The 26,613-nt window shown below is 45.6% G+C and overlaps 2 protein-coding genes across 2 annotated transcripts in view; both read left to right on the top strand.

The window, feature by feature from the left end:
- Positions 1 to 3,125: 3,125 nt before the first annotated feature.
- Positions 3,126 to 3,995, top strand: LOC129711414 (uncharacterized; the record flags this gene model as incomplete). Its single annotated transcript, XM_055659023.1, has 1 exon — positions 3,126 to 3,995. A coding segment is annotated over exon 1 (744 nt), but the record flags the coding sequence as incomplete, so codon positions are not given.
- The window catches only part of LOC129711760 (tetratricopeptide repeat protein 34-like), a 113,501-nt gene continuing 90,869 nt past the window's right edge, over positions 3,982 to 26,613 (top strand). The window contains exons 1-2 of the mRNA XM_055659690.1: positions 3,982 to 4,945; positions 15,445 to 15,670. Of these exons, the coding sequence (XP_055515665.1) occupies positions 4,050 to 4,945; positions 15,445 to 15,670 (1,122 nt within the window). The 5' untranslated portion in view covers positions 3,982 to 4,049. The remainder of the gene's footprint in view (positions 4,946 to 15,444; positions 15,671 to 26,613) is intronic.

The following is a 26,613-nucleotide window of genomic DNA, read 5'->3' as shown; positions in this document are numbered from 1 at the left end:
ACGGGCCAAGCGGCGTGGAGCCAGGGGAGGGGGAAGAGAGACTGCACCGGCTCCAACCCAATCCTTGCCCCCCGGTTTATGCTGCTATCCTTGTCTGCGAACCCTTCCCGCAGGTTCGGAGCAGCAGATCCAGCCCCAAACTCAGCGCCCGGGTCGCTGGCGTGGCCTCTCCCGGCCCCCGGACACTGCACTGGCTCCAACCTTTGTGTGGCAAGGCAACGATAGGCGAAAGGAAGAAAAGATGGCAGTCTGAAATTATGCAAAGGCTACTGTGGTTGAGGACCAGTTGGGTGTCCTTTGTGATGCCAGTCAAAGAGATCCCATTGTGACGTCATACGCTGCTAATGGCAGTTTTACTTTTTTTAATGTTTAAACATCAATAACTTGTAAAATATACCATTAATCTGAACAAAACTTGATAAAGCATACTGGACAATGATGAGTAAGGTGGGCAAAAAATTGTAGTGCTATCATGTACCGTTTTGGCATAATTGAGGATTAACACAGACATACAGAATCACACACATAACAAACAAGATGAGAGTGTTTGTAATATATATATACTAGACCAAGTGGGACCCATTGAGCCCCATTCCCCCAATGCAATAATCCACCACTCACCCATTTCCCCCAATGCAACCCGTTTCCACCACTCACCCGGTCCCCCAACTTAACCAGTTTACCCCAACGTAATATTCCATCACTCACCCAAAGCCCCGATGGGAGGCCTGGTCCCCCAAGGCAACCCGTTCCCCAACGTAAGATTCTACCTCGCCCGTCTCCCCAGCACTGGACTTTAAAACAATTCCAATTGCACTTCCCCTGCCTCCCACAGAACTTCCAATTCCACTTCTCCGGCCCCCCCCTCCTGCTCAATCACTTGCTGTCAGGACCACGACTAAGTGTTCTATGATGGCAACATTGTTGCAAATGTCGAGTGGAGGATTGTGAGATCCCATTGTGACGTCATAGCTGCAACTGCCAGCACTGAAGCGTTGAAGTGATTATCAAGTGGGTTTCGTAAACTTAAAAATGTGATAACTTGTGAAATATAATGTCAATCTGAAAGAAACTTGATACAAACAACCACAAGTCAATGTTGAGTAATGTGGTGCAAAACCTTTCGCGTTATTGTGTACCGTTTTGGTGTAGTTCCTTGAGATTGCACGTACGCAGACAGACAGATGTCCAAACAAGATGAGACTTTCAGTAATGTACAAGACCAAGTGGGACCCATTGGATCCCGTCCCCCAATGCGGGAAACCACAAAGTTTTTTTTTGCTTTTTTAAAATGCAACTCAAAATGAAAATGTAAAAAAAACTAAACAAAATCAACTCGTTCTATGATGAGCACCAGGCCATAATCTCACAGACCATTTTTAATTTTTCACTTCTGGCTGTCTGCCTTCCACAGTCTCCAACCTTACCGTTTCTCTGTTACATTGACGACTGCATCGGTGCTACCTCCTGCACCCATGCAGAACCCATGGACTTCATCAACTTCACCACCAATTTCCATCCTGCACTCAAATTTACTGGGACCATCTCCGACACTGCCCTCCTCTTTCTTGATCTCACTGTCTCCATCACAGGAGACTATCAACTGATGTCTATTATAAACCTACTGACTCCCACAATTATCTCGACTACATGTCTTCCCACCCTGCTTCCTGCAAATATTCTATTCCCTACTCCCAATTCCTCCATCTACACCGCTTCTGCACCCAAGGTGAGGTGCTCCATACTAGGACATTGTCCTCATTCTTTAGCGAATGGGGGTTCCTTGCACCCCATCCCCCTAATTGCAATAGAGACAGAGTCCCATTAGTCTTTACCTTTCACCCCATCAGCCATTGCATTCAACACATATCCTCTGAATTTTCGCCAACTCCAACGGGATCCCAACACTAGTCACATCTTCCCATCTTCAGCCCTTTCCGCCGTCCGCAGAGTTCCCTCCCCAACTCTCTGGTAAATTCATCCCTTCCCATCCAAACCACCCCCTCCCCAGGTACCTTCCCCATGCAACCGCAGAAGGTGCAACACCTATCCCTATACCTCCTCCCCCGACTCTGCCCAGGGACCCCAACAGCCCTTTCAGGTTAGGCAGAGGTTCACTTGCACCTCCTCCAACCTCATCTATTGTATCTGTTGTTGAAGATGTGGACTCTTAAACAATCGACGAGACAAAACGTAGACTGGGTGATTGTGTAGCTGAGCATCTTCCCTTAGTCCAACTGAACTGACCTGATCTCCTGGTTGCTAAACACTTTAATTCTCCTTCCCATTCCCACACTGACCTTTCTGTTCTAGGTCTCTCCTCCACTGTCACAGTGAGGCTAAATGCAATTTGAAGGAACAGTATCTCATATTTCGCTTGGGCAGCTTACAGCCCAGCAGTATGAATATTGATTTCTCTAACTTTAAGTAACCCCGGCATTCCCTCGCTCTCTATCCTTCCCCCACCCAAGTCGCACCAGCTTCTTGTTTTCACCCAACAAACAGCTAACAATGGCCTGTTTCCTTTATCATCATTACTTTTTTGCATATCTCATTCATTTTTCTTTATCTCTACATCAGCTATATCTCTCGTTTCCTTTAACCCTAGCTAGTTTGAAGAAGGGTCTCGACCCGAAACGTCACCTATTCTTTCTCTCCAGAGATGCTGCCTCTCCAGCTGATATACTCCAGCTTTTTGTCTATCTTTGGCTTAAACCAGCATCTGCAATTCCTTCCTACACATCCAACCTGTAACTTAGCTCCAAATAAACAGCCTCCTCCCTACGTTAAAACTCCAATAGAAACCTTTTCCCTTCACCCAAGATCCTAATTGTTGTTCTACACAGCGTTTTCGGAATATTTGACATCCCTCAACACCAACCGCACCAAGAAAGCGGGTGTTGTGACGTCCTTGGGCATTCGGATTAAGGCCTCATCAGACATAATTTCTAAACTGCTGAATCAAGTTGTGAAAACGATGGCAATCTCACTTCTGTGTGTAGTTGACCAGCTCTAGACAGTACCCATAACTACTCAAACTGAGGGTGAAATTAGACCCAACGCAAGACCAATTTCTCTAATGCTACTGTTAAGAAAATGGTCGAGACAAGCAGCATGTAGATTACCTTTGCCAATTTCAGTGGGAAGTCGTCGAGTTAGGTTGACCCGAAGCGTCGACTGTAGATGGATGTAACCTGCAGAGTTTCCATGTTTCTTTTCCAGCCGGTGTTGTGGTGGCTCGTCCGTGGGCGATGCCAGCCGGGAATCGGGATGATGAACAGGAGCTGCCCGGACGAATGTTCGCCGACGGGGACAGGTACCTGGCGGGCGGCGATGCCTCCACGGCCGTCGCCTGTTACACGACAGTTTTCGGGCGGGACGCCGAGGCGACGGTCCATCACCTGCAGCGCCTGGGGGATGCCGGCCTTGGCAGCATCATAGCCGTGCTGGAGAGCTGGTGCGCTGGACAAACTTGGGTCCCGCCCCGGGCCGGGTGCACAGCGGACAGTGAGGCTCCCGTCAGCGCCCGGGTGGCCGCCGGCTTCCTCCTGCAGTTGGAACCCGGCAACCTGGTGGCATCGGTGCTGAGAGTGGAGGCGCTACTGCGGAGCGGGCAGCACGACGAGGCGGTGAGCCGCTGCAACGTCCTGCTCAACGCGCACCCGCGCCATTCGCTGGGCCTGCTGCTGACCAGGGCGCTGGCCTGGATCTTGTCCGACGGCCATTCGGGCAACGGCGTCGTCGACTACATGCAAGCCTTCGCCAAGCGCCAGGAAGAGACGGTGGCGTTCGTGAAGAACCGGCAGAAGCACGAGGTGCCGCGCATCGTCGGCGCCTTCAACCGCTACCTGTCGCTGCGGGACCGGGACCGGGATCAGGAGCGGGAGCGCGCTCGAGGCCCGTTGCTGGGCGACTGCCGCCGCTTCCTCGCGGCCATAACGGCTTCTGCAGGCGCGAGCAAAGATCGTAGAGGCGCGAGGGGCGAGGACAGCGCGTGCGCAGCGCGGCCTCGCGACAGTCATGTGGACAGCGCGTGCGCAGCGCGACAGATGGCGGAGCTGCCGGTGGTGGAGAGCGCGGGAAGTGAGGGGCCGCCGCCCGGCCTCCCCGACTCCAGCCCTCGGTACCGCACCTCCGGCCTGGTCAGCCGGGCCGCCGCCCAGTTCGCCATGGGCAGTCACCAGGGGCAGGTCATTGGTAACCTGGCCTCGGCCTTCGAGAAGGACCCGGTGCTCGCCAGGAAACACCTGGAGCGGCTCTTCTCCCCGCCAGCCGCCGCCGCCCTCCTCCAGCAGGTCAAGCGCTTCATCGAAGCCCAACTGGCTGAGTACCGGGAGACAGTGCGCCGCAGGCCGGACCTCCGGTCGGACACTGGCTCCGACCTCTTGCTACCCGTCCTCGACGCCCTGCAGCTGCAGATGCAGCTGGACACCCAGGCCGGCCGGGACACGCGGATCCGCCTGGCCGACTGCCGGCTGCTGACTGGCGATGTCCGCGGCTCGCTGGCACTCTGCCAGAGCCTGGCCACTGCCGAGCGGGGCTCCTCCTATCCCCTCACCGTGCTGGCACTCCGCGCCATCTGCCACCTACACGCCGGCGAGCAGGCTCTGGCTCTCGCCGACTGCCAGGCCATCGTGGAGCACGAGTTGCCGCATCCCGACACTTGCGTCCGGGCCATGTGCGGCCGCGGCCTGTTGAGGCTAATGGACGGCAAGCCCTACCTCGCGGCGTTAGACTACATCACTGCGAGCCGGTTGCGGCTGAATGAGACCGCATTCTTCGTCAAGGCCTACGTGCCGTGGAACCAACGAGGTCTCTTGTACAAGGTGCTTCAGGAGGAGGGAGAGAAGATGGTGCGGAAGAAGCTGTGCAATCCAGCCTCCGGCAGCAGACTCCGCAGGAAGGCGGTAGAGACGACAGCCCACGCTTGTTCCAACAAAGAAAGGTAAGTCCTTAATTGAAGTAAACGCACATTAAAACCATCAACGGCCAATTTGATTTATTTTAGGAATTAACTTATTGTGGTGGAAGTTCAGAATACTTCTAACTTCTGGACATGATTTGACACGTTAAGATTACTTGGGTAAAATCGTTTAATGAAAATATTTATGATCCTTACTGGCATTTGCTTTCCAATCCAAAAATGACTCTTCATCCCTGAGTCTTATTTTCTAACTGACTCCTCGTCAATGTTGCTTTCAAATCCACCAGCGACGATCTATTATGGCAGGTAGACACAAAATGCTAGAGTAACTCAGCGGAACAGGCAGCATCTCTGGAGAGAAGGAATGGGTAAAGTTTCTGGTCGAGACCTTTCTTCAGACCTATATAGTGCTTTATCGAAATGCTTTAACTAGCAATGTTACAAAATTTTGAGATTTAAAAAATCAAGTCTGCAATTTATCCCATCAGATAAAGCATAACAATAAGTTTAATTTGACACCTTATTCACTTTCATATCTCAAGTATTAAAAAAGTTATGACCATTTTCATACTCAGAAATTAGCATCTTGTTCCCTATTGATTTTCAATGGGCATTACAAAAAAGCTGTGATCTTGGATGGTCAAACGCACATTTCTTAAGGAAAGATTAACATTTTTAAATAGCCTAAGTGTCCAAAGATTATTCACAAATAATTCACAACATAACATGATTTTTATCTCTAATTTACATTAATTTATAGGCCAAATGGAAGGAATTTAGTGTTCAATTGCTGTAAATAAATGCCCATTTAAATCGGTTTTCCAGTGGGTTTCTGTGAACGCGCAGGTTTAGAACGTTGACAGCGCGCTAGATTAGTGCCGTCAAATGCTGAGAAAAATACTGCGGGATATAAAAAGCCCAAAATGAGCTATTCGTTATAGATAATTATAATTATAGGGTTATATACATGCCCCATTTAATGTAAAAATAAGGTACATACCTTTAATTGTTTGCTTTATAAAACCCTGGGGCTGCGTAAGCTTGCGAACTGAACGAGAGTTTTTAAATTTATTATATCTACTATTCGAGGCCTATAAAACTAATAATAGCTTTTGGGACCGGGTCTTGCAGCGATTCTCCGTTAATGATTTACTAGGCTGAACATCTGCGATTGGAACAGCCTAGTAAAAATCGGGTTTTAAACCCGCCCCCTCCAAACAGCTCCAAAATCACACACAAGGGGTGGGGCAGATGCTCAGCCACGATTCAGGTAGGTTTTGTAACATACCTACTTTAACCATACTAAACTTGCATTTCCTATCTTTGTTCGAGGTATCCCCGAACTCTACCTCCGGTATGTCAAAAACTGCATTGGTGCTACCTCCTGCACCCATACACAGCTCACTGACTTAATTAATTTCACCACTAACTTCCAACCGGCACTCAAATACACCTGGACCATTTCCGACATTTCCCTACCATTTCTAGACCTCCCTGTCTCCATCGCAGGGGATAGACTACTGACCGGCATCTACAGTAAACCCACTGACTCCCATGGCTATCTGGACTACACCTTCCCACCCTGCTTCCTGTAAGGACTCCATCCCCTACTCCCAATTCTTCCGTCTACGCCACATCTGCTTCCAGGATGAGATGTTCCACACCAGGGCATTGGAGATGTCTTCATTCCCCACTTCTACAATAGATGAGGGTCTCTTCTGTACGCCGTGACTCTGCTCTCACTCTCCTGTAGGCGATCGCTTCACCCAACACCTCCGCTCGGTTCGCAATAACCAACCTGATCTCCCGGTGGCTCAGCACTTCAACTCCCCCTCCCATTCCGTATCCGACCTTTCTGTCCTGGGCCTCCTCCATGGCCAGAGTGAAGCCCACCATAAATTGGAGGAGCAGCACCTCATATTTCGCTTGGGCAGTTTACACCCCAGCGGTATGAACATTGTCTTCTCCAATTTCAGGTAGTCCCTGCTTTCTCCTCCCCTTCCCACCTCTCCCTCAGCCCACTGTCTCCGGCTCTTCCTTTCTTCTTCCCGCCCCCCACCCTCACATCAGTCTGAAGAAAGGTCTTGACCCGAAACATCGCCTATTTTCTTCGCTCCATAGATACTACCTCACCCGCTGAGTTTTTCCAGCATTTTTGTCTACTTTCCCATCTTGATGATCTGTATTTCGATGGCAAATGCATTATTTGTAATTGCCAAATTACTGTACATAAATTAAGAGAGGTTCCAGGGGATTGAAACACTGTAAATGTACTAAATTATTCAGGAACGTAGGGAGATGGAAAGTAGGTGATCGTAGGCTAGTTAGTCTGGTATTTATTGAGATAATGTGGGAACCCATTATTAAAAAAGTCTTGGCAAAGCATTTAGAAAACAACTCAAGAAGGGTGGCCATGCTTTAAAAACAAAGACAGTTTTTCTAATGAGGTGGTAATAAAATAGGGTGGATAAATGGGAAGCAGTACATGTACTGATTGTATTGGATGAAGGGTGACATGAGACATGCAGAGGTGGTTGCAAAGAGATGAGAAATAGTATGATTAAACGAGAACTTACCAATTTGAAGTTTGATCGTTATTTTATGGGGAGTAACGTTGAGGGAATACGTGAAGAACCCCGCCAGGACGCATGCGTGTCATTCTTCAAAGCAGCGATGTGAAATCACAGATAACTAATGACTAAACATAGTAAGATTAGAGAAGAGATACCAGCTGAGTATATGATCAAGGGTGGGAGCGGAGGGCACGTATTCCCTCAACGTTACTCCTCGTAAAATAACGATCAAACTTCAAATTGGTAAGTTCTCGTTTAATCTTACCATTTTACTTCGGAGTCACGTGAGTGACTACGTGAAGATTTTAAAGCTCAGTGATTTCATGCCGTGGAAACGAGTCCATGCATCACATCTGCCTTGATTATGGGGAGAATAGTGTTAACATCATTAGACATCAATACGATATTGAAAAACCAATGATAAATTTATTAACACCAAATTATAGCCCCTATTTATGGGGTAAAATTATATTACAGAACTTAAAATTGTTTCTGCAAATGTTCCAGGTTCAATGACTGGTTTGTTATAAAATCGTTGGAAAGTTTTCTCCATTGACCATCCTGCTGTCTTGAGGATTTCGTCCATAGGAACATCCAACTTCATAGTGGCCGATGTAGCTGCAGCCCTGGTGGAGTGAGATTTAAAAATGCTAGTGTCTACTGCAGCCTTTATTAGGACCTGTTTTAGACATCTCGAGATGGTCTGGACTGTCACTTTTTTGTGTGGCTGTTTGTAGCTGATTAAAAGTGCCATTTATTTGCCTCTGATGATCTTAGTATACTCCATATATAATAGTAAGTGTGTTACAATACAGAGACGATCATCTGTCGGGTAGGCCCTGAATTCTATTTTTAGGCCTGCTGACCCCTGTCTGATCTGTTTGACTAATTCATTGATGTGAAAAGTTAAATTTCCAGATTTAATAGTCATGTTGTCCAGCCTTAGTTTCTGTAGCGACTGGACCCTTTGTGCCGTGACCAAGGCCATCAGCATGACTGTTTTCATAGTCAGTTTCTGTAGGGACAGAGCTGTAGCAGGAGACCAGTTTCTTAACATGGTCAGTACAATGCTCACATCCCATATTTGGGAGTACCTGGTTCTTGGCAGATTAACAATAAAAATGTCCCTCATGAGTTTGGTTACCAGGGGGTGTGTCCCAATGGAATGCCGCTCTGTTCATTGCCACAGGTATGTTGACAGAGCACTTCTGGCGCAGTTGATGGCACTATAACTGAGCCCCTCGTCGTAATGGAGGCTTGCCAGGAATTCCAGAACAGACGGGATGTTCATAGATCTGTGGGTGATGTTATTGTTGTGACAGTACATTTCCCACTTCTTGATGTACACCAAGTACTGTTTTTTGGTGGACTGTCTGTGGGCCACTGTTCGGTCCGTCAGTCCCAGGTGTAGCAGAGGTGCTTTCAAACTCTACAAATTAATAGGTTTGTATAATTATGACATGGGTGACTTTCCCTTGTTACGGGATGAACCAGTAAATTAGGTCTATGATGGATGGTGATGCATGGTTCTAATACCATGTCGAGTATCCCAGGGAACCATGGTTGAGTAGGCCTATCGGGTACTATCAAAATACCAGACGCAGAGTCGAGTCTTGCTGTATTTTCCTTAATACCCGACTGATGAGGCAGAAAGGAGGGAATGCATAAATAAACAATTTCCCCCAATGCAGCGAAAATGCATCTGTTGCTGCTGCCCCAGGGTCTGGTTCTCATGAAACATAATTTGATAACTGGTGATTGAGCCTGGATGCGAATAGATCGATATTTGGTGTTCCATACCGTGCTGTAATTTCCGCAAATACATTTTTATCCAACATCCATTCAGTGTTTTCATTGAATTTGCGTGACCTGGTGTCTGCCACTAAATTTAGTTTACTTGGTAAGCAGGTAGCTGATATCCAAATATCTCTCTGGATACACCATTGCCAAATTGTGTTGGCCAGATTGTCACATGATGTCGATTTGTTTCCACCCATATGGTTGATATATGCTACCACGGTGGTGTTGTCAATTTGTAGTCTAACATGCTGGTGATATAACCCAGAACAATATGACTTAAGGCCATGGAATGCACTTAACATTTCCAGGTAGTTTATGCCCAGTGTTTGTAATAATGATGCATCCTGTGCATTCCATCTCCCTCCACAGCTGGAGATGGAATTGGTAGCACCCCAACCAAGTGCACTGGCATCAGTTTGTAGTACCATAGACAGGTTGCTGATAATGATTGGATTGGAACAATGCCTAATGTTATCTTCCCACCATTTTAGTTCCATTAAGGTCTCTGTTGGTAGCTTCATTGGTCAGTCAAAATGACCACCATTAATTTTGAGTGCTCGTATTTTAGCCCTCTGTAAATTTTGAAAATGTAAAGGTCCAAATTGTGTGGCTAGAAACGCAGCCACTATTTTGCCAATTATTCTTGCTACCAGTCTGATGGATGGTTTAGTGATGTCAATGATTTTGCTGCAAGCCTCTATTAAGGCTGTAACCTTTTCTTTCGGCAAAGTCACTGACATGTGAACTGAGTTAATGGTGAACCCCAGATAATCCATTGTGTTAAATAACATCTGTGGTCACCTCTTATGGGTACTGTATAGTAAGCATCTTTTAAATCGATGCTTGCCATGTAGTAACCTTTGGAAATCAATTGCTTAGCAGTAACAAAGGTTTCCATCTTGAAATTAATATATTGTACGAAAGTATTCAAATTAGTCAAATATGATGATGCGGCCACCACCATCTTTCTTGTTTATGATAAAGATTTTGGACACAAATTCCTGTGATTCGTGTTGGGTTTTCTCAATTACTCCTTTTTTATAAAGCCGCTGTAGTTCAGCATGTGTTTTTGATTTTTCTTTGCCTGTAAGCACGAACATTCGGTTCGGTACATGCTGAACTGGAGGGTTATGTTTTTGTATAAATTCTATGGTATAACCCTATACTGCTTAAAATATAAATGTCGGTAGTTAACTTATTCCATGCATCCAGATAGAATTGTAATCTCCCACCAACCTCCATGCTCCCTTCAATTCGTAAGGAACCAGATCCACCTACCTCCATGGTTACCAGTGGTAGGTTTGTTACTTTTTCGGCATCCTCCGTGGATGTTGAGGCGCCGGGGTCGGGATCTGTAGTTGGGTTGGTGTTGAGGGTTTGCGCATTTTCCAGGAAGAACGGTCTGGGCCATGGCCTAAAAAAGACCGATGTTGAGTGTTCCTGGCCTTCGAGCTTTCACCAGTTTGTCTTGGCCGACTGGTGGGTGCGTAGGGGTGCTGTTTCTGGCCGAAGTGGTTTTTGGACGTTGCTTTAATGAGCCCCAGGGTTTTAGCCTCTTCGTCAAGTTCCTTTACCTGTTTGGATAAGTCGCCTCCAAATAGTAATATTGGTGGTTTGGAGGTTCCAGGTTTGCACAGGCCTGCAAATTTGGGGTCTAAAGCCGATTGGATGGCTCCAACATGTTTCCAAATACACTGGTTGACACTGGGAACATTCAGTGATTTGCAGTTCCCTGGTGGTAAATGTCTTGATGTGGTGTCCAATAATGCCTGTCCTTGTAGCTGGTTGAATGGCATGTAGTCGATACTTGCAGCTATTTTGGGCTCCAGGTTTTCGCCAGTTTGGTAGGGTTGAATGAACTGGGACACCATATCCAATAGGTTTTCTTGCACCCCATGCACACTAGGGGTATGTTCTGCACACCCCTCTTCAGGGTCAGCCCAGAATTGACCCCCCGTACTCCCCCCTGATGAGGGAGAAACACTGTGCAACCCTACAAGAGGTACTGCTGTAGGACTTACTAGCTGCCCACTGTGACTAGTCTCCATTTCCCGGAGCCTGCCACTTTGGAGTATTTGCTCCAACAGCCGCTCCAACCGGCTCCAATGCTCTCGGGCACTGGCCGCTCGCGGCTGCTCCTGCTCCTCAAGCCACTCCAACCGACTCCAATGCTCACGGGCACTGGCCGCTCGCGGCTGCTCCTGAAGCCGCTCCAACCGGCCCCAATGCTTACGGGCACTGGCCGCTCGCGGCTGCTCTTGAAGCCGCTCCAACCGGCCCCAATGCTCACGGGCACTGGCCGCTCGCGGCTGTTCAAAGTCGGACTCATCGGAGTCAACGACTCTGTTAGTTTTTTGCTTTGCTTTACCGCCCGGCCGTGGCCGGTGCGGGAGCGAAGTCGGGCACAGCTGTTCCCATTATGGGAGATTGGTGTGCCGTTGGCCACTGCTGGCTTACCGCAACTCCGCAGTTCTCCCCCCGCCAGCTTTTTCGCAGCCTTCTTGTTTCTTGTGGATCTGTCCATGCCTCCACCTGTGAAGTGGAAAGAACGCAGAGTCTCCTTACCTGCTGTTCCCGTCTTTCAAATTCTGCGACTAAGGGGAACAACGTGCTGTGACTCGTTGCAATGCGTGTAGCGATATATGACACGCATGCGTCCTGGCGGGGTTCTTCACGTAGTTACTCACGTGACTCCGAAGTAAAATAAGGGAATTTCACTCTTTAATTCAGTCTAGTTGAGGTTCAGTGTAGTTGAGAGTATCACACAATATGTGCTACAAGAATCCAGGAAGAAACCCATGCAATCTCACAGAATAACATCTTAAACCACGAGAGAAGCGAGAGATATACTCGTAGAAATACGAATATGAGAAGGACGTGTAACAAAAAGAAGGCCAAATACAAGCAGACTCAAGACATCAGAAAATTCACAGGAGGCTGGCCTGTCAAATTGTGGGAGCACTAGGAACATTAAACTGTACGCTTAACAAAGAAAAAGAACAGGGATCCTTCCACGCTAAACTAGGTACTGTCATTAATAAAGCAGACCTCAGCAAATGTGAATCTATAGTGGGATGACAGATGGTGAAGAGCAGATGAGAAAGATTGAAATGGGAAGAGGAGAGGAGGTAGGATACATCAAGACTGAGAAGCAGTGACCTGGAAGTAAATGTGAGTGAAATTAAGGATTTCTGCATGTATCCAAGGTAAACCGATATCTTCTGGCTGTACATTGATCCATATTTCTCTTTCTTGCATTTCCATGTGCCCATCTAAAAGCTTCATAATTGCCAACATTTTTGCCTCCATCACCACCCTTGGCAATGCATTCCAGACCCCCACCACTCTGTGTAAAGGAAACATTTGCCACACACATACCCATGAAACTTCCCCCACCCACTTTATAGATGTGCCCTCTTGTATTGGATGTTTCCTGGGGATAAAAGGTCCTGACTACCATCTCTGTTGTGAGGTTACACTTGGTAATCTGACTTCGCCAAGTTATCTAAATGTAATCCTGAATTTCAAGATCAAGAGGGGCTCGGACAATGACCTGCCCAGAACACCATCATCCCACTTCACTTGACTGGCCCTTGCGCGTCAGCCACATGAAGAACCATTCCTGCATATCCCCTCACGGATGCATGAAGCAGCTGGATGGACAACCACACGTACAAGGTGCATACGCCCTTGGGATTTACACTTAACCTGAGTGTCTAATAGGAAAAACTTTAGATGTCACACTATTAAAAAGGTTCTGTTTCTTGAGTAGTCTCTTGCAATTGAGGATGTCCAAATCCACATTCGTTTTGTGGGTCTTGAATGGTCAATCAGACCAGCAGGGATGGGAATAGATAAAAGAGCTCAGGATGGAATTCAGAATAGTTTCAAGAGCTGGCGATGGGCATGTTGGCTAGGGCTTAGTTGCTGAGGATGTTAGCCTGGGAATGAACACTACTCACTGCTTTTATCTTCCAGTGAATTTGGAACATTTGCAGAGAGTGTGTGTATTGTTTTTCCAGTAGATAGTCTATGTTCTCAAAATATGTAAATTGGCAGGGATCACAGCTGACCAATAAACCATGTTTTGCTTCTTTAATCATACAGCGTGGAAACATCATTCAGCCCAATTATATCCAGCCTAACATTCAAACACCTATCTGCATTTGTCATATTTTTTGTCTCCAATCTCCATCAACTGCCCTGCCTTCTCTGTAACAATTCTTCTGCAATCCATTTACGTTAAGGGCAATTTATAATGGGCAGCTAAATTAACAGACAGTATATTTTTTGCATAAGGGAGAAAAATAGAATCTAGGGAAAAGTGACATGGTCACACGGATAACATGCAAACTCTACATAGATAGCACTGGAACTCAAGATTAAATCCAAAGCTGTGAGGCAGCAAAACTAAACAGTTTGCCGTTGTCAGTCCTGAGCTCTTTATCTTCATATTGCCTTTTCTTTTGACTAAAGGATTACTACAGAAGGTAGGGTGGATGATTTGGGGGAAAACATTGCATATTACCATGGATAGCAGAATGGCTAACTAATAAAAGTCCAAATTGGAGTTCATGGGTCAATTTTGGATTGGCAGTCAATAACTACTGTGGTGCCACAATAGTCCATACTAAAACTCAGTTATTTACAACGTATATAATAATTTGTTGGATGAAGAGACTGTCTGTGTTGCAGTCAAATTTGTTGATGGTACAGTCTATTCAGAGACGGTAAAGCTTGCCCTTCTCTTTGGAAATTAGGAAGGACAAGTGACTGAAGTGTTGGTGGGTGAGTCTTTTAGGACCAGCGACCACAATTCCATTGTGTTTGAAATGGTTATGGATAAGGCCAGACCTGGTCAATAAGTTAAAATTCTGAATTGAAGCAAGGCTAACGTTAATAATATTAGATAGGAGTGTTGGGTTGTAAGGCACCTTAGCAAAATATGAGGTGTTGTTTCTCCACATTTAGTGTGGCCTCACTCTGGCAATGGAGGGGGCACTGTTATTGGAAAGGGTGTTAAAGTGGTTAGCAACCGGGAGATCCAGTAGGCCTTGGCAGACAGCGCATAAGAGTTCGACAAAATGCTCGCTGAGTCTACATTTGGTCTCGCCAATGTACAGGAGCCTGCATTGGGAACGCTTGCAGTAGAGGAGGTGCAAGTGAACTTCTGTCTCACTTGCAAGGACTGCTGGATCTTTGGTTGGGAGCAAGGAAGACTGGATGACGAGATACATTGAGGCTCTGGTCGGGGAAAAAAGGGGCATAGGCCAAGCATAGGCAGCTGGAATCAAATGTTTCCCTTGAGGCGTTTTGAGAACTGATGAACATACTGAAGAGGAAATCAGGATGGCAAAAAGGAGGCAAATGATAAGACGGGATTAAGGAGAATCCAAAAATATTTTAGAAATACGTTAAAGGAAAGAGGAAAAGACTAGGTTAAATGGGACATATTGATCGCAAGGACGATTTGGGCCAAAGGGCTTGCTCCATGCTGTATGACTGATCTATTCTTCCTTCCATAGTGGATAATTCTTAATTTATTTCATTTTGCATTTCTTACCTACTTACCCCACTTATTTTACCAATATGTCTTTGTAGGCTTTATGCCATTCTCACAAATTTCCAACTTATCTACCTTTGTATCGTCAACAATATACTTGGACCTTTCATCCAAGTCCTTAATATAGATTAGCTTTGTATTTCTTTCCTTGCAGTATAAGATTTAGACAAAATAGGCATTTAAAAGTGGTTTATTGGATCTTGAATAAAGTACATAGTACACCAAGTCTCTGGAGGCATGTATACAGAGCCTTTGTATGCACCAGAGCTTCCTGGGGAATTACTACTTAACACTGACAGTACCGTAGTGTTTATGAAACATTGAGCCATGCCATCTGAGAGGTCATTGAATATGTTCTGCTAATTATTTACTACCTATTAACGGAAGAAAGTTACAGAATTCCTTCTGTGAGATTGTATGTGTTCTCACAGCAAGTCACACCTATATTCATTCTAAATATTGGCCTTCTGAACTCGACCCAAGTTAGTAAATACAAGGACACAATACAAAAAATGATGTAGAACATGAATTTTAAAGGAGAAAAACGTATTAAATGCAAATGTATTTCCTTTTTTTTCTTTCAGAGATGCACTGGGTGTCCATTATTTGGCTTTGTTGCTGTTAGAGCTGGAGCCAACAGACGAGGTTTCCCGAATTTTATATGCAGATGCTCTCTACCAACTAGGCCGAATAGAAGAGGCTCATAAAACATTGCTGGTATCACTTGGGATGAACTCTTGGTGTTCCCCGGTCTTGGCTCGGCTCGCCCTTCTTCAGTTGAAGAAAAGCTGTACAGGTGAATCCAATCAGGTACAATATTTGATGCACAGCTGCAAGGCCTTCACCTTGCATCTTCCCCTTTATACCTATGTTGATTAATACAGAATTGTCTTGATCTCTGAATATCCACTCTTCCGTTGACTAAGCGGTTTGCACCCCAGCGGTATGAACATTGACTTCTCTAATTTCAGGTAGTCTCTACTTTCTCCTCCCCTTCTCAGCTCTCCCTCTGTCTCACTGTCCCCACCTGATCCTTTCTTCTTCCCGCCCCCCCCCCCCCCACCCTCACATCAGTCTGAAGAAGGGTCTCGACCAGAAACATTGCCTATTTCCTTCGCTCCATAAATGCGGCCTCACCCCCTGTGTTTCTCCAGCATTTTAGTCTACCTTCGATTTTAGTCTACCTCCAGCATCTGCAGTTTCTTCTTAAACACAGGATACTTAGAAACAGGCGTACTGCACATGTTGTTCCATTGTTTAAAAAGGGGTCTAAGAGTAAACCTAGCAATTATAGACCTGTTAGTTTGACGTCAGTGGTGGGCAAATTAATGGAAAGGATACTTGGAGATAATATATATAAGCATCTGGATAAACAGGGTCTGATTAGGAACAGTCACCATGGATTTGTGCCTGGAAGGTCATGTTTGACTAATCTTCTTGAATTTTTTGAAGAGGTTACTCGGGAAATTGATTAGGGTAAAGCAGTGGATGTTGTATACATGGACTTCAGTAAGGCCTTTGACAAGGTTCCTCACGGAAGGTTGGTTAAGAAGGTTCAATGGTTGGGTATTAATGGAGGAGTAGCAAGATGGATTCAACAGTGGCTGAATGGGAGATGCCAGGGAGTAATGGTGGATGGTTGTTTGTCAGGTTGGAGGCCAGTGACTAGTGGGGTGCCACAGGGATCTGTGTTGGGTCCACTGTTGTTTGTCATGTACATCAATGATCTGGATGATGGTGTGGTAAATTGGATTAGTAAGTATGCAGATGATACTAAGATAGGTGGAGTTGTGGATAATGAAGTAGATTTTCAAAGTCTACAGAGAGATTTATGCCAGTTGGAAGAGTGGGCTGAAAGATGGCAAATGGAGTTTAATGCTGATAAGTGTGAGGTGCTATTTCTTGGCAGGACAAATCAAAATAGGACGTACATGGTAAATGGTAGGGAATTGAAGAATGCAGGTGAACAGAGGGATCTGGGAATAACTGTGCACATTTCCCTGAAAGTGGAATCTCATGTAGATAGGGTGGTAAAGAAAGCTTTTGGTGTGCTGGCCTTTATAAATCAGAGCATTGAGTATAGAATTTGGGATGTAATGTTAAAATTGTACAAGGCATTGGTGAGGCCAATTTTGGAGTATGGTGTACAATTTTGGTTGCCTAATTATAGGAAGGATGTCAACAAAATAGAGAGAGTACAGAGGAGATTTACTAGAATGTTGCCTGGGTTTCAGCAACTAAGTTACAGAGAAAGGTTGAACAAGTTAGGGCTTTATTATTTGGAGCGCAGAAGGTTAAGGGGGGGACTTGATAGAGGTCTTTAAAATGATGAGAGGGATAGAAACATAGAAACATAGAAATTAGGTGCAGGAGTAAGCCATTCGGCCCTTCGAGCCTGCACCGCCATTCAATATGATCATAGCTGATCATCCAACTCGGTATCCCGTACCTGGCTTCTCTCCATACCCTCTGATCCCCTTAGCCACAAGGGCCACATCTAACTCCCTCTTAAATATAGCCAATGAACTGGCATCGACTACCCTCTACGGCAGAGAGTTCCAGAGATTCACCACTCTCTGTGTGAAAAAAGTTCTTCTCATCTCGGTTTTAAAGGATTTCCCCCTTATCCTTAAGCTGTGACCCCTTGTCCTGGACTTCCCCATCATCGGGAGCAATCTTCCTGCATCTAGCCTGTCCAACCCCTTAAGAATTTTGTAAGTTTCTATAAGATCCCCTCTCAATCTCCTAAATTCTAGAGAGTATAAACCAAGTCTATCCAGTCTTTCTTCATAAGACAGTCCTGACATCCCAGGAATCAGTCTGGTGAACCTTCTCTGTACTCCCTCTATGGCAAGAATGTCCTTCCTCAGATTTGGAGACCAAAACTGTACGCAATACTCCAGGTGTGGTCTCACCAAGACCCTGTACAACTGCAGTAGAACCTCCCTGCTCCTATACTCAAATCCTTTTGCTATGAAAGCTAACATACCATTCGCTTTCTTCACTGCCTGCTGCACCTGCATGCCTACTTTCAATGACTGGTGTACCATGACACCCAGGTCTCGCTGCATCTCCCCCATTCCCAATCGGCCACCATTTAGATAATAGTCTGCTTTCCCGTTTTTGCCACCAAAATGGATAACCTCACATTTATCCACATTATACTGCATCTGCCAAACATTTGCCCACTCACCCAGCCTATCCAAGTCACCTTGCAGTCTCCTAGCATCCTCCTCACAGCTAACACTGCCCCCCAGCTTAGTGTCATCCGCAAACCTGGAGATATTGCCTTCAATTCCCTCATCCAGATCATTAATATATATTCTAAATAGCTGGGGTCCCAGCACTGAGCCTTGCGGTACCCCACTAGTCACTGCCTGCCATTGTGAAAAGGACCCGTTTACTCCTACTCTTTGCTTCCTGTTTGCCAGCCAGTTCTCTATCCACATCAATACTGAACCCCCAATGCCGTGTACTTTAATTTTGTATACTAATCTCTTATGTGGGACCTTGTCGAAAGCCTTCTGGAAGTCCAGATACACCACATCCACTGGTTCTCCCCTATCCACGCTACTAGTTACATCCTCGAAAAATTCTATAAGATTCGTCAAGACAAGATTTACCTTTCGTAAATCAATGCTGACTTTGTCCAATGATTTCACCACTTTCCAAATGTGCTGCTATGCCATCTTTAATAACTGACTCTAGCAGTTTCCCCACTACCGATGTTAGACTAACTGGTCTGTAATTCCCTGTTTTCTCTCTCCCTCCCTTCTTAAAAAGTGGGGTTACATTTGCTACCCGCCAATCCTCAGGAACTACTCCAGAATCTAAAGAGTTTTGAAAGATTATTACTAATGCATCCACTATTTCTGGAGCTACTTCCTTAAGTACTCTGGGATGCAGCCTATCTGGCCCTGGGGATTTATCGGCCTTTAATCCATTCAATTTACCCAACACCACTTCCCGGTTAACCTGGATTTCACTCAATTCCTCCAACTCCTTTGACCCGCGGTCCCCTGCTATTTCCGGCAAATTATTTATGTCTTCCTTAGTGAAGACGGAACCAAAGTAGTTATTCAATTGGTCCGCCATATCCTTGTTCCCCATGATCAACTCGCCTGTTTCTGACTGCAAGGGACCTACATTTGTTTTAACTAATCTCTTTCTTTTCACATATCTATAAAAACTTTTGCAGTCAGTTTTTATGTTCCCTGCCAGTTTTCTTTCATAATCTAATAGACAGAGTTGACGTGGATAAGCTTTTCCCACTGAGAGTAGGGAAGATTCAAACAAAGGGACATGACTTGAGAATTAAGGGACAGAAGTTTAGGGGTAACATGAGGGGGAACGTCTTTACTCAGAGTGGTGGCTGTGTGGAATGAGCTTCCAGTGAAGGTGGTGGAGGCAGGTTCGTTTTTATAATTTAAAAATAAATTGGATAGTTATATGGACGGGAAAGGTATGGAGGGTTATGGTCTGAACGCAGGTGTATGGGACTAGGGGAGAATACGTGTTCGGCAAGGACTAGAAGGGTCGAGATGGCCTGTTTCCGTGCTGTAATTGTTATATGGTGTTATATGGTTATATTAACATCGTTTTCGGAAAGGGAAAATTGTGTTTGACAAGTTTATTAGAATTCTTTTGAGGCTATATCAAGTAGGGTGGATAAAGATGAATGCCAAAAGGAAGTTGCTTAACAAATGGAAACGGAAAAGTACGGGACATTGTGGAGAGAGATAAAAGAAAATGATTATCTGAAATTATTAAATTCATTATTTAGTCCTGAGTGCTGCAATATACCCAGAAAAAAGTGAGATACTGTCCCTCAAGCTATTTTTGAAGCTGAGGTTAGAGAGTCAGCGGGACAAAGAAATAGATGTAAGACATTGAAAGGTCATGGTTTTCCCTGCAGACCAAATGGAGGCGTTTTGCAAACCAGTAGCCAATCTGCCTGGTTTCCTCACTGAATGCCGTACATCAAATCGGACGGTACAAATGGCAATGTTTTCATCTCCCATAATTGTATGGGGAAAGTGCCATGGAAAGGTTGATGGTGATGTTAGTGTGGATCAGGCAGATAAGGATGGCATGGTCACTGGAATGTTGAAAAGAGAAAGGAGGGGAAAAACATTTCTGGTGGTGGAATCCAATTGAAGGTGGTTGAAGTTGTGGAAGATAATCAATGGAATGTGGAACATGGATTGGGGGAACAAATTGAGGCACAATTGAGAGCACTGCCACACTTGCACAGTGAGATAGTGGACAGCGTACTGGAACGGTCACTTAAGTTCTTTAAAAGAGGGGGGGGGAGAAGGGGTGGGGAGAAGGAGTGGAGACACCTTTTAAGAAGCCAGAGATACACGGTTGTGAAGCTCGGCGGATTTTAACATTACCGCACCGTTGTCAACCTATGAAAACCTACGACCTCCTGGCGACCCACTACCAATGCACCTGCATCACGAGAATTCTCGCTACTCTCCATGCTGAAAAATTAGCGCCGATCAGATGAAGCCGCGACTAGTTACAAGAATGCAGGAAATACTCACCACCATGCAGGCGACACTCCAGCAACCTCCGGCGACCTTATGGCGACCTCATAGTCGCCTAAAGTCGCGTAAGTGGGACAGGCCCATTATAGTTCCAGTAATCTGGTTTTGAGCCTGACTTCCTTTGCTCATAGATTAATTTAGTCATTCACCATAGAAATAGGACCTTTGGACTACCAAGTCTACACTGACCATCAAGCACTCATTTTGCTCACATTCTCATCATCTTAGCCCAAAATTCTATCACTCACCAATACACCGGGGCAATTAACCTACGAATTCGCATATCATTCAGATGTGAGAGGAAACCAAACTGTCCAGTGGAAATCTATCTAGGCATTTGACACAGCTTGCACAAAAGGCGAAGATCGAACCCCAGTCGCTGTAGTTGCGATGCAGTAGTTCCGTGAGGAATGCAGCTGAGCTGTCTGTGTAGTTTTTGTTCTCCATCTGATCGTATGGGTTTTCTCCAAATTCTTTGGTTTTCTCTCGCAGCTCAAAGCCCTGCTTAGTTGGCTACTGTAAATTGCCCCCAAGGTTAGATGGGATGGAGGAGAATTGGGAAAGTGTTGATGGGCATGTGAGAGAGAATAGGTTTCCAGGAAATAAATGGGGGTGCGGGGATGGATACAATCTCACTGAAGGCTAATGGCTTTATTATATGTTGTTCTGAAATGTGGGGGGGGGGGGGGGGGTGGCGGGGAAAGTAATATGACTATTGTATACCCGAGTTAAGGTAAAAGGAATGCAATGCAAAGGTAGTAAGAAACAGACAAGTGGAATTGAGTCAAGACAGGAAGCAGTGTGGCACGGGACGCAGTGAAGTTAGTTGTGGGTGCCAGACAGCATCTTCCACAAATTAATTGAATCTCAGACTGAATTTGCTCTCATGGAAACAGGACCTTTGGACTACCAAGTTTACACTGACGTTAACGCATCGTATTTTCGAGAAGATATGAAATGCGCACGAACATCCAATACACACACATCCAAGATCAGAGTTTTATAAGGATAAATGTGGTACGACATGTGTAGACTGGATAAAGGTGTTCTACAGTGACAAAAGAGTTTGCAGATGATACAAAAGTGGGTATTTTTGCAGATAGAATATAGAATAGAATAGAATAGTTTCTTTATTGTCATTGTAACATGAACCATGTACAACAAAATTTAAAAATGTCGGCCAGTCAGTGCACCATTCAAACATTTCTAAAAGCTAACGATACATACAAGGTAAAATATTAAAAGATAAACAACTAAAATAAATATCACGAAAATATCACGCATAAACACCCAACCCTCCATCCTTCTGTCGATTTCACAGTGTACCACAGTCCCTTAGTATGTCTCGCCCCTGCGTTCCTTGGCGGCTACATTTAGTGCTTTTATAGCAATTGGGTAAAAACTGTTTTTTAGTCTGTTCGTCCTTGTCCTTGTAGATCTGTACCGTCTGCCTGACGGCAACAGTTCAAATAGGGAAATAGTAAAGATGGTTGTGAAAAATTGTAGCAGGATCTTGATCAATTGGCCAAGTGGGCTGAGAAATGGTTGATGGAATATAATGCAGAAAAAATGTGAGGTGTTGCATTTTGGGAAGTTAAACATGGGCAGGATCTACACAGTGGATGTTAGGGCTCTGGGTAGTGTTGTAGAGCAGAGGGATTGAGGAGTACAGGTGCATAGCTCCCCAAAGGTGGAGTCTCAGGTAGATCGGGTGGTCTAAAAGGCTTTTGGGACATTGGCCTTCATCAGCCAGAGTATTGAGTATAGAAGATGGGAGGTCATGTTGCAGTTGCATATGACATTGGTTAAGCCACATTTAGAGTTTTGTGTTCAGTTCTGGGCACCGTGTTATAGGAAATATGTTGTCAAGCTGGAAAGGGTACTGAGAAGATTCATGAGGATGTTGCCAGGACTAGAGGGTCTGAGCTATAGGCAGAGGTTGTCAGCTGCGACTCTATTCTTTGCGGCACAGGAGTCTCGTGCCAGGAGTAGGTTAATCGAGGATCAGAGGGCATAGGTTTAAGGTGAATGGGAAAGGATTTCCTAGGATTCTGAGGGGTAACTTTTTCACACAAGGGTGGTGGATTTATGGAACAAGCTACCAGAGGAGGTAGTTGAGGCAGGGACTATCCCAACATTTCTGAAGTAGTTAGCCAGGTACATGGAAAGGACAGGTTTGGAGAGATATGGACCAAATGCTGGCAAGTGGTACTAGTGTAGCTGGGACATGTTGGCCAGTGTATGCAAGTTGGACCGAAGGGCCTGTTTCCACACTGTATCACTCGACTATTTAACAGCCATTTCCTGGTTCGGGGCCAATGTAGCCTACATGTTCAGAGATCATTTGGAGAGTCGGTGAGAAAATGCCACCAAGCAGTTCATCATCCTGAAAAGATGATGTTCTGGGGTTTTGGCTCCTGCAGTGTTTTCGGAAAGATGGGTTCACTGCAATATATTGCAGAGAAGAATGGTGTCAGAGATGCTGAAGATTTTTCCAAATGTATCTGGAATATTCTAGTAATATCTTGCATCATGTCACACATCAAAGATGGTACCCAGTTTTTCCAGTAGTAGGGGATATGCGTCTTGGACTGGCTTGGTAACTCGCCTGACCTGAATCTGATTGAGAATTTGTGGTTAATTATCAAAGGGAGATTATGAAAGGAAAAGGGCTGTAGTCGGAGAGAAGCTCATCGCGGCCATAGTTCAGCTGTGGTACCAAGATGGAAAAATCCTCTGTCACTGGTTGATTCTATGCCAAATCATGTCAAAGACTTGATAAAGAACCGTGGTGGACATATAATGTACTAAAGGCACAATTGTGTGATGATAATGAATGAAAGGTACACCTGCAACATGTATACTAACTTGTTATATCCGAGTGTATGCTTGATTCAATTAATCTGCACAAGGATGTACTATGAATATTTATGTAGCATATTCCCTGAGAAGGATGGAAATTGGAAGAAAGGTAATAGAATTTTTGAGTTCTGTACAAGTGCAGAAAGCAGCACCAATTCAGTCATCAAAGTAATGGAGAGAGTTGAGGGGTGGGAGGTTGTTCTGTGGAACAAGAACTGTTCCATGTAGGTCAGAAAGCAAGTTGTGATTGAGACATAATTTGCATTTAGTTAGAAATTGTTTATGTGGATTAAAAAAAGACTGAAGAAGGGTTTTGACTCGAAACGTTGCCTATTTCCTTCGCTCCATAGATGCTGCTCACCCGCTTAGTTTCTCCAGCATTTTTGTCTACCTTCGATTTTCCAGCATCTGCAGTTCCTTAAACATTTGTAATTTTATCCCTGAGCAGTTTTTCTTTTTATTAATTCATTGACCACTAGATGGCAGCAAATCTCTAATTTCTTCAGGCAGTCAGAAATATTTAGCACAGATTTGGTGGACATTGGTCTGGCATCTGTACTTGAAGCCATGTTCTCTCCTCCCTTGATTATATTTAGCTAAATGTGTATGGATTATTTTTGTTTGCGCTGTAAGTTCTGGAGTGTGTGTAGGAGCAGATCATTGAATGAAATGGCATGGGCATTTCATTGACAGTGAAACCTCTGTTAGATCTTTAAGAGCTGGCACACTTCACTCCAACTTTGCTGTTATACAGGTGCACAACCTTTTATCCGAAAGCCTTGGGACCAGACACTTGTCGGATTTCGGACATTTTCGGATTTCAGAATGGAAGATTTTTAGCGTAGATTAGGTAGGTAGCGCGGGCGGCTTGAAAAGTCTGGAGCAGCTGCCTCCTCCCCGGAGACCGGGAGAATCATTGCATAAATGTTAGTCAGTTAGTTTGGAGGGATTTTATGTGGTGGTGGTGGTGGTGTAGGGGTGAAGGGGGAAACTTTAATTCTTAGTCCCCTACCTACCTGGTCGGCGACTCCCAACCTCGCGGAGCTGGGGGCTCCGTCCGGCCGCGGGCGGTTGTACCTCCGACCCCGGCAACTCTACCCCTGGCTGCGCGGCTCCAAATCCAGCGATTCCGCGATGTCTGTGTCGGCGGCCAAGCGCTCCGGAGCTTGCCGCACGGCGACCCGGTAAGGCATTGCCCGCACCCCGCTGGTATCCCAGCGCTGCGACGCCGTCCGACTCCCCCACATTCGCGGAGCTGGGGCAATCTTCCCGCGGGCCGCGCTGGATTTGGAGCGCCTCGCAAGGGGTAAGTTTGCCGGGGTTTCTACAACCGGCCCGCTCAATCTCCCCAAATTCCACAGCGCTATAAAGCTTACTGCACGGCGACCCGGTCAGGCTTTGACCGCTCCCCGCCAGTCTCCGACCAGGTAGGGGACTAGAATTAAGTTTACCCCTTCACCCCCTCTTCACAATAAAAGCCCTCCAAAGATAACTGACTAAAACATTTAAGCAATGATTTACAGATGTTTAAGCGTCTCCCGGTCTCCAGGGAGGAGACAGCCGCTACAGTAGTACAGACCTGGGTTGACCGTGGGTCGTTTCGGGTCAAGTTTGGCGCCAAACGCGAGCTTTGGTGCGCAGACGACATCTGGAAAAAATGGCCGGTTTTCGGAGCTTTTCGGTTTCTGGAACTCCGGATAAAAGGTTGTGCACCTGTAGTTGTAGTTAAAGTTTATTAGTTTGCCAAACATTTTGCTAATTGCTCTTGTCTGGCTGATGAAGATACTCCCTTTATTTTGGTTGGGAGCCAGTAATGGCAAAACAAATTTCCTTCAGGTTGTGTCCAATTTGTAGGATGCAGGATTCCCATGCTCTGTTTATTTTAGCAGTGGTTGCAATTTTAGCAAATGTTAATAAAGGAGCCTTGTCGTGTAACCAGTGGATTTTGTAAATGGTGCATACTACAGATGTGGTGCATTGGAGAAAGTATAGGTGGCTTGGTTAATTTTAGGGATGCTATTTCATTCTGGACGGTGTCACACTTCTTAAATGCGAGAGCAGCTTTCATTTTGTTTGGAATTCCGCAAAGTCCATTCACTCCAATCTCACCCCATTTGCACACTCGGCAACAATCCGAACATTGTGTCCCCCTGAGAAGGGAGGTGCTGTTGTTTGCAACCACGGTGAGGCCAGTCGCCAGCTCTCGGACACCTCCTCATAGCCACCCATTGACCACGACCCCACAGACAAACACCAGGCCATCATCTCCCAGAATGTAACTGATCTCATCACCTCTGACCATTTACCCTCTTGGTTCTTGGTTTCTTGGTCTCCACAGCCTCCAACCTTGTTCCCTGCCTTGCACTGCCTACATCTATCTCCTTCTCAAAATCCACAGTCAGGACTAGCCTGGTTTCCAATAGCTTCCGATCTACATCCGAGGTACCTTGCAACTCCTCAATAACTTTCAATTTTTAGGGCCCTGTTGCCTTGCCTTTACCATTGACATCCAGTCACTTTACACCAGCAAGGTCTCAAGGCTCTCCGTTCTTCCTTGAACAGAGACCCTATCAATTTCCCTCTACTAACACGCTCCTCAACCTGGCAGAACTTGTCTTCACCCTCAAAAACGTCTCCTTTGCTGCCTTTCTTCAAGTTAAAGCTGCAGCCATGGGTACTCGCCTGCCTTTCTGTCGGTGACATCGAACAGCCCTCGTTCCAAACGTACGCTGTCTCTATCCGCCCAAATATATCACCTTTACCTCAATGACCATCGGGGCTGCCTCCTGCACCCATGCAACACGCTGATTTTTATTAACTTTACCATTAACTCTACCCTGCTCACTTGGACTATCTCTGACAACTGTCTCCCCTTTCTTGATATCTCTGTCTCCATCACATGACAGACTATCGACTGACCTCTAATACAAACCCACCAACCCTCACAGTTATCTGGACTACACCTCTTCCCATGCTTCCTTTTGCAAAGATGATATCTCCTACACTCAATATTTAAGTCTCTGCTACAGAAGGCAGGAACGGGGTACTGATTTGGGATGATCAGCCATGATCACATTGAATGGTGCTGGCTCGAAGGGCCAAATGGCCTACTCCTTTTGGCCACATGCACCTATTGTCTATCGTCTATCTGCTCCCATGACTTTCCATTCTATAACATCCAAGATGTCCTCTTTCTTTAGTTAAACTGCTGTCTTGAATGGATGCCTCTACCGCGTTTCCTGTGTCCTGTAGTTCTTCTCTTGTTCTCCCTCCCCATAGATAGAACAAGAGTAGACCTGTTTGATTGTCCTCTTGATTAAATTTAGCTTTGTATCTCGC

The sequence above is a fragment of the Leucoraja erinacea genome, chromosome 30, assembly GCF_028641065.1.
Source record: "Leucoraja erinacea ecotype New England chromosome 30, Leri_hhj_1, whole genome shotgun sequence".
NCBI lineage: Eukaryota > Metazoa > Chordata > Chondrichthyes > Rajiformes > Rajidae > Leucoraja > Leucoraja erinaceus.
The sequence above is the reverse complement of the archived record's forward strand: the minus strand, read 5'-3'. Positions and strand labels throughout refer to the sequence as shown.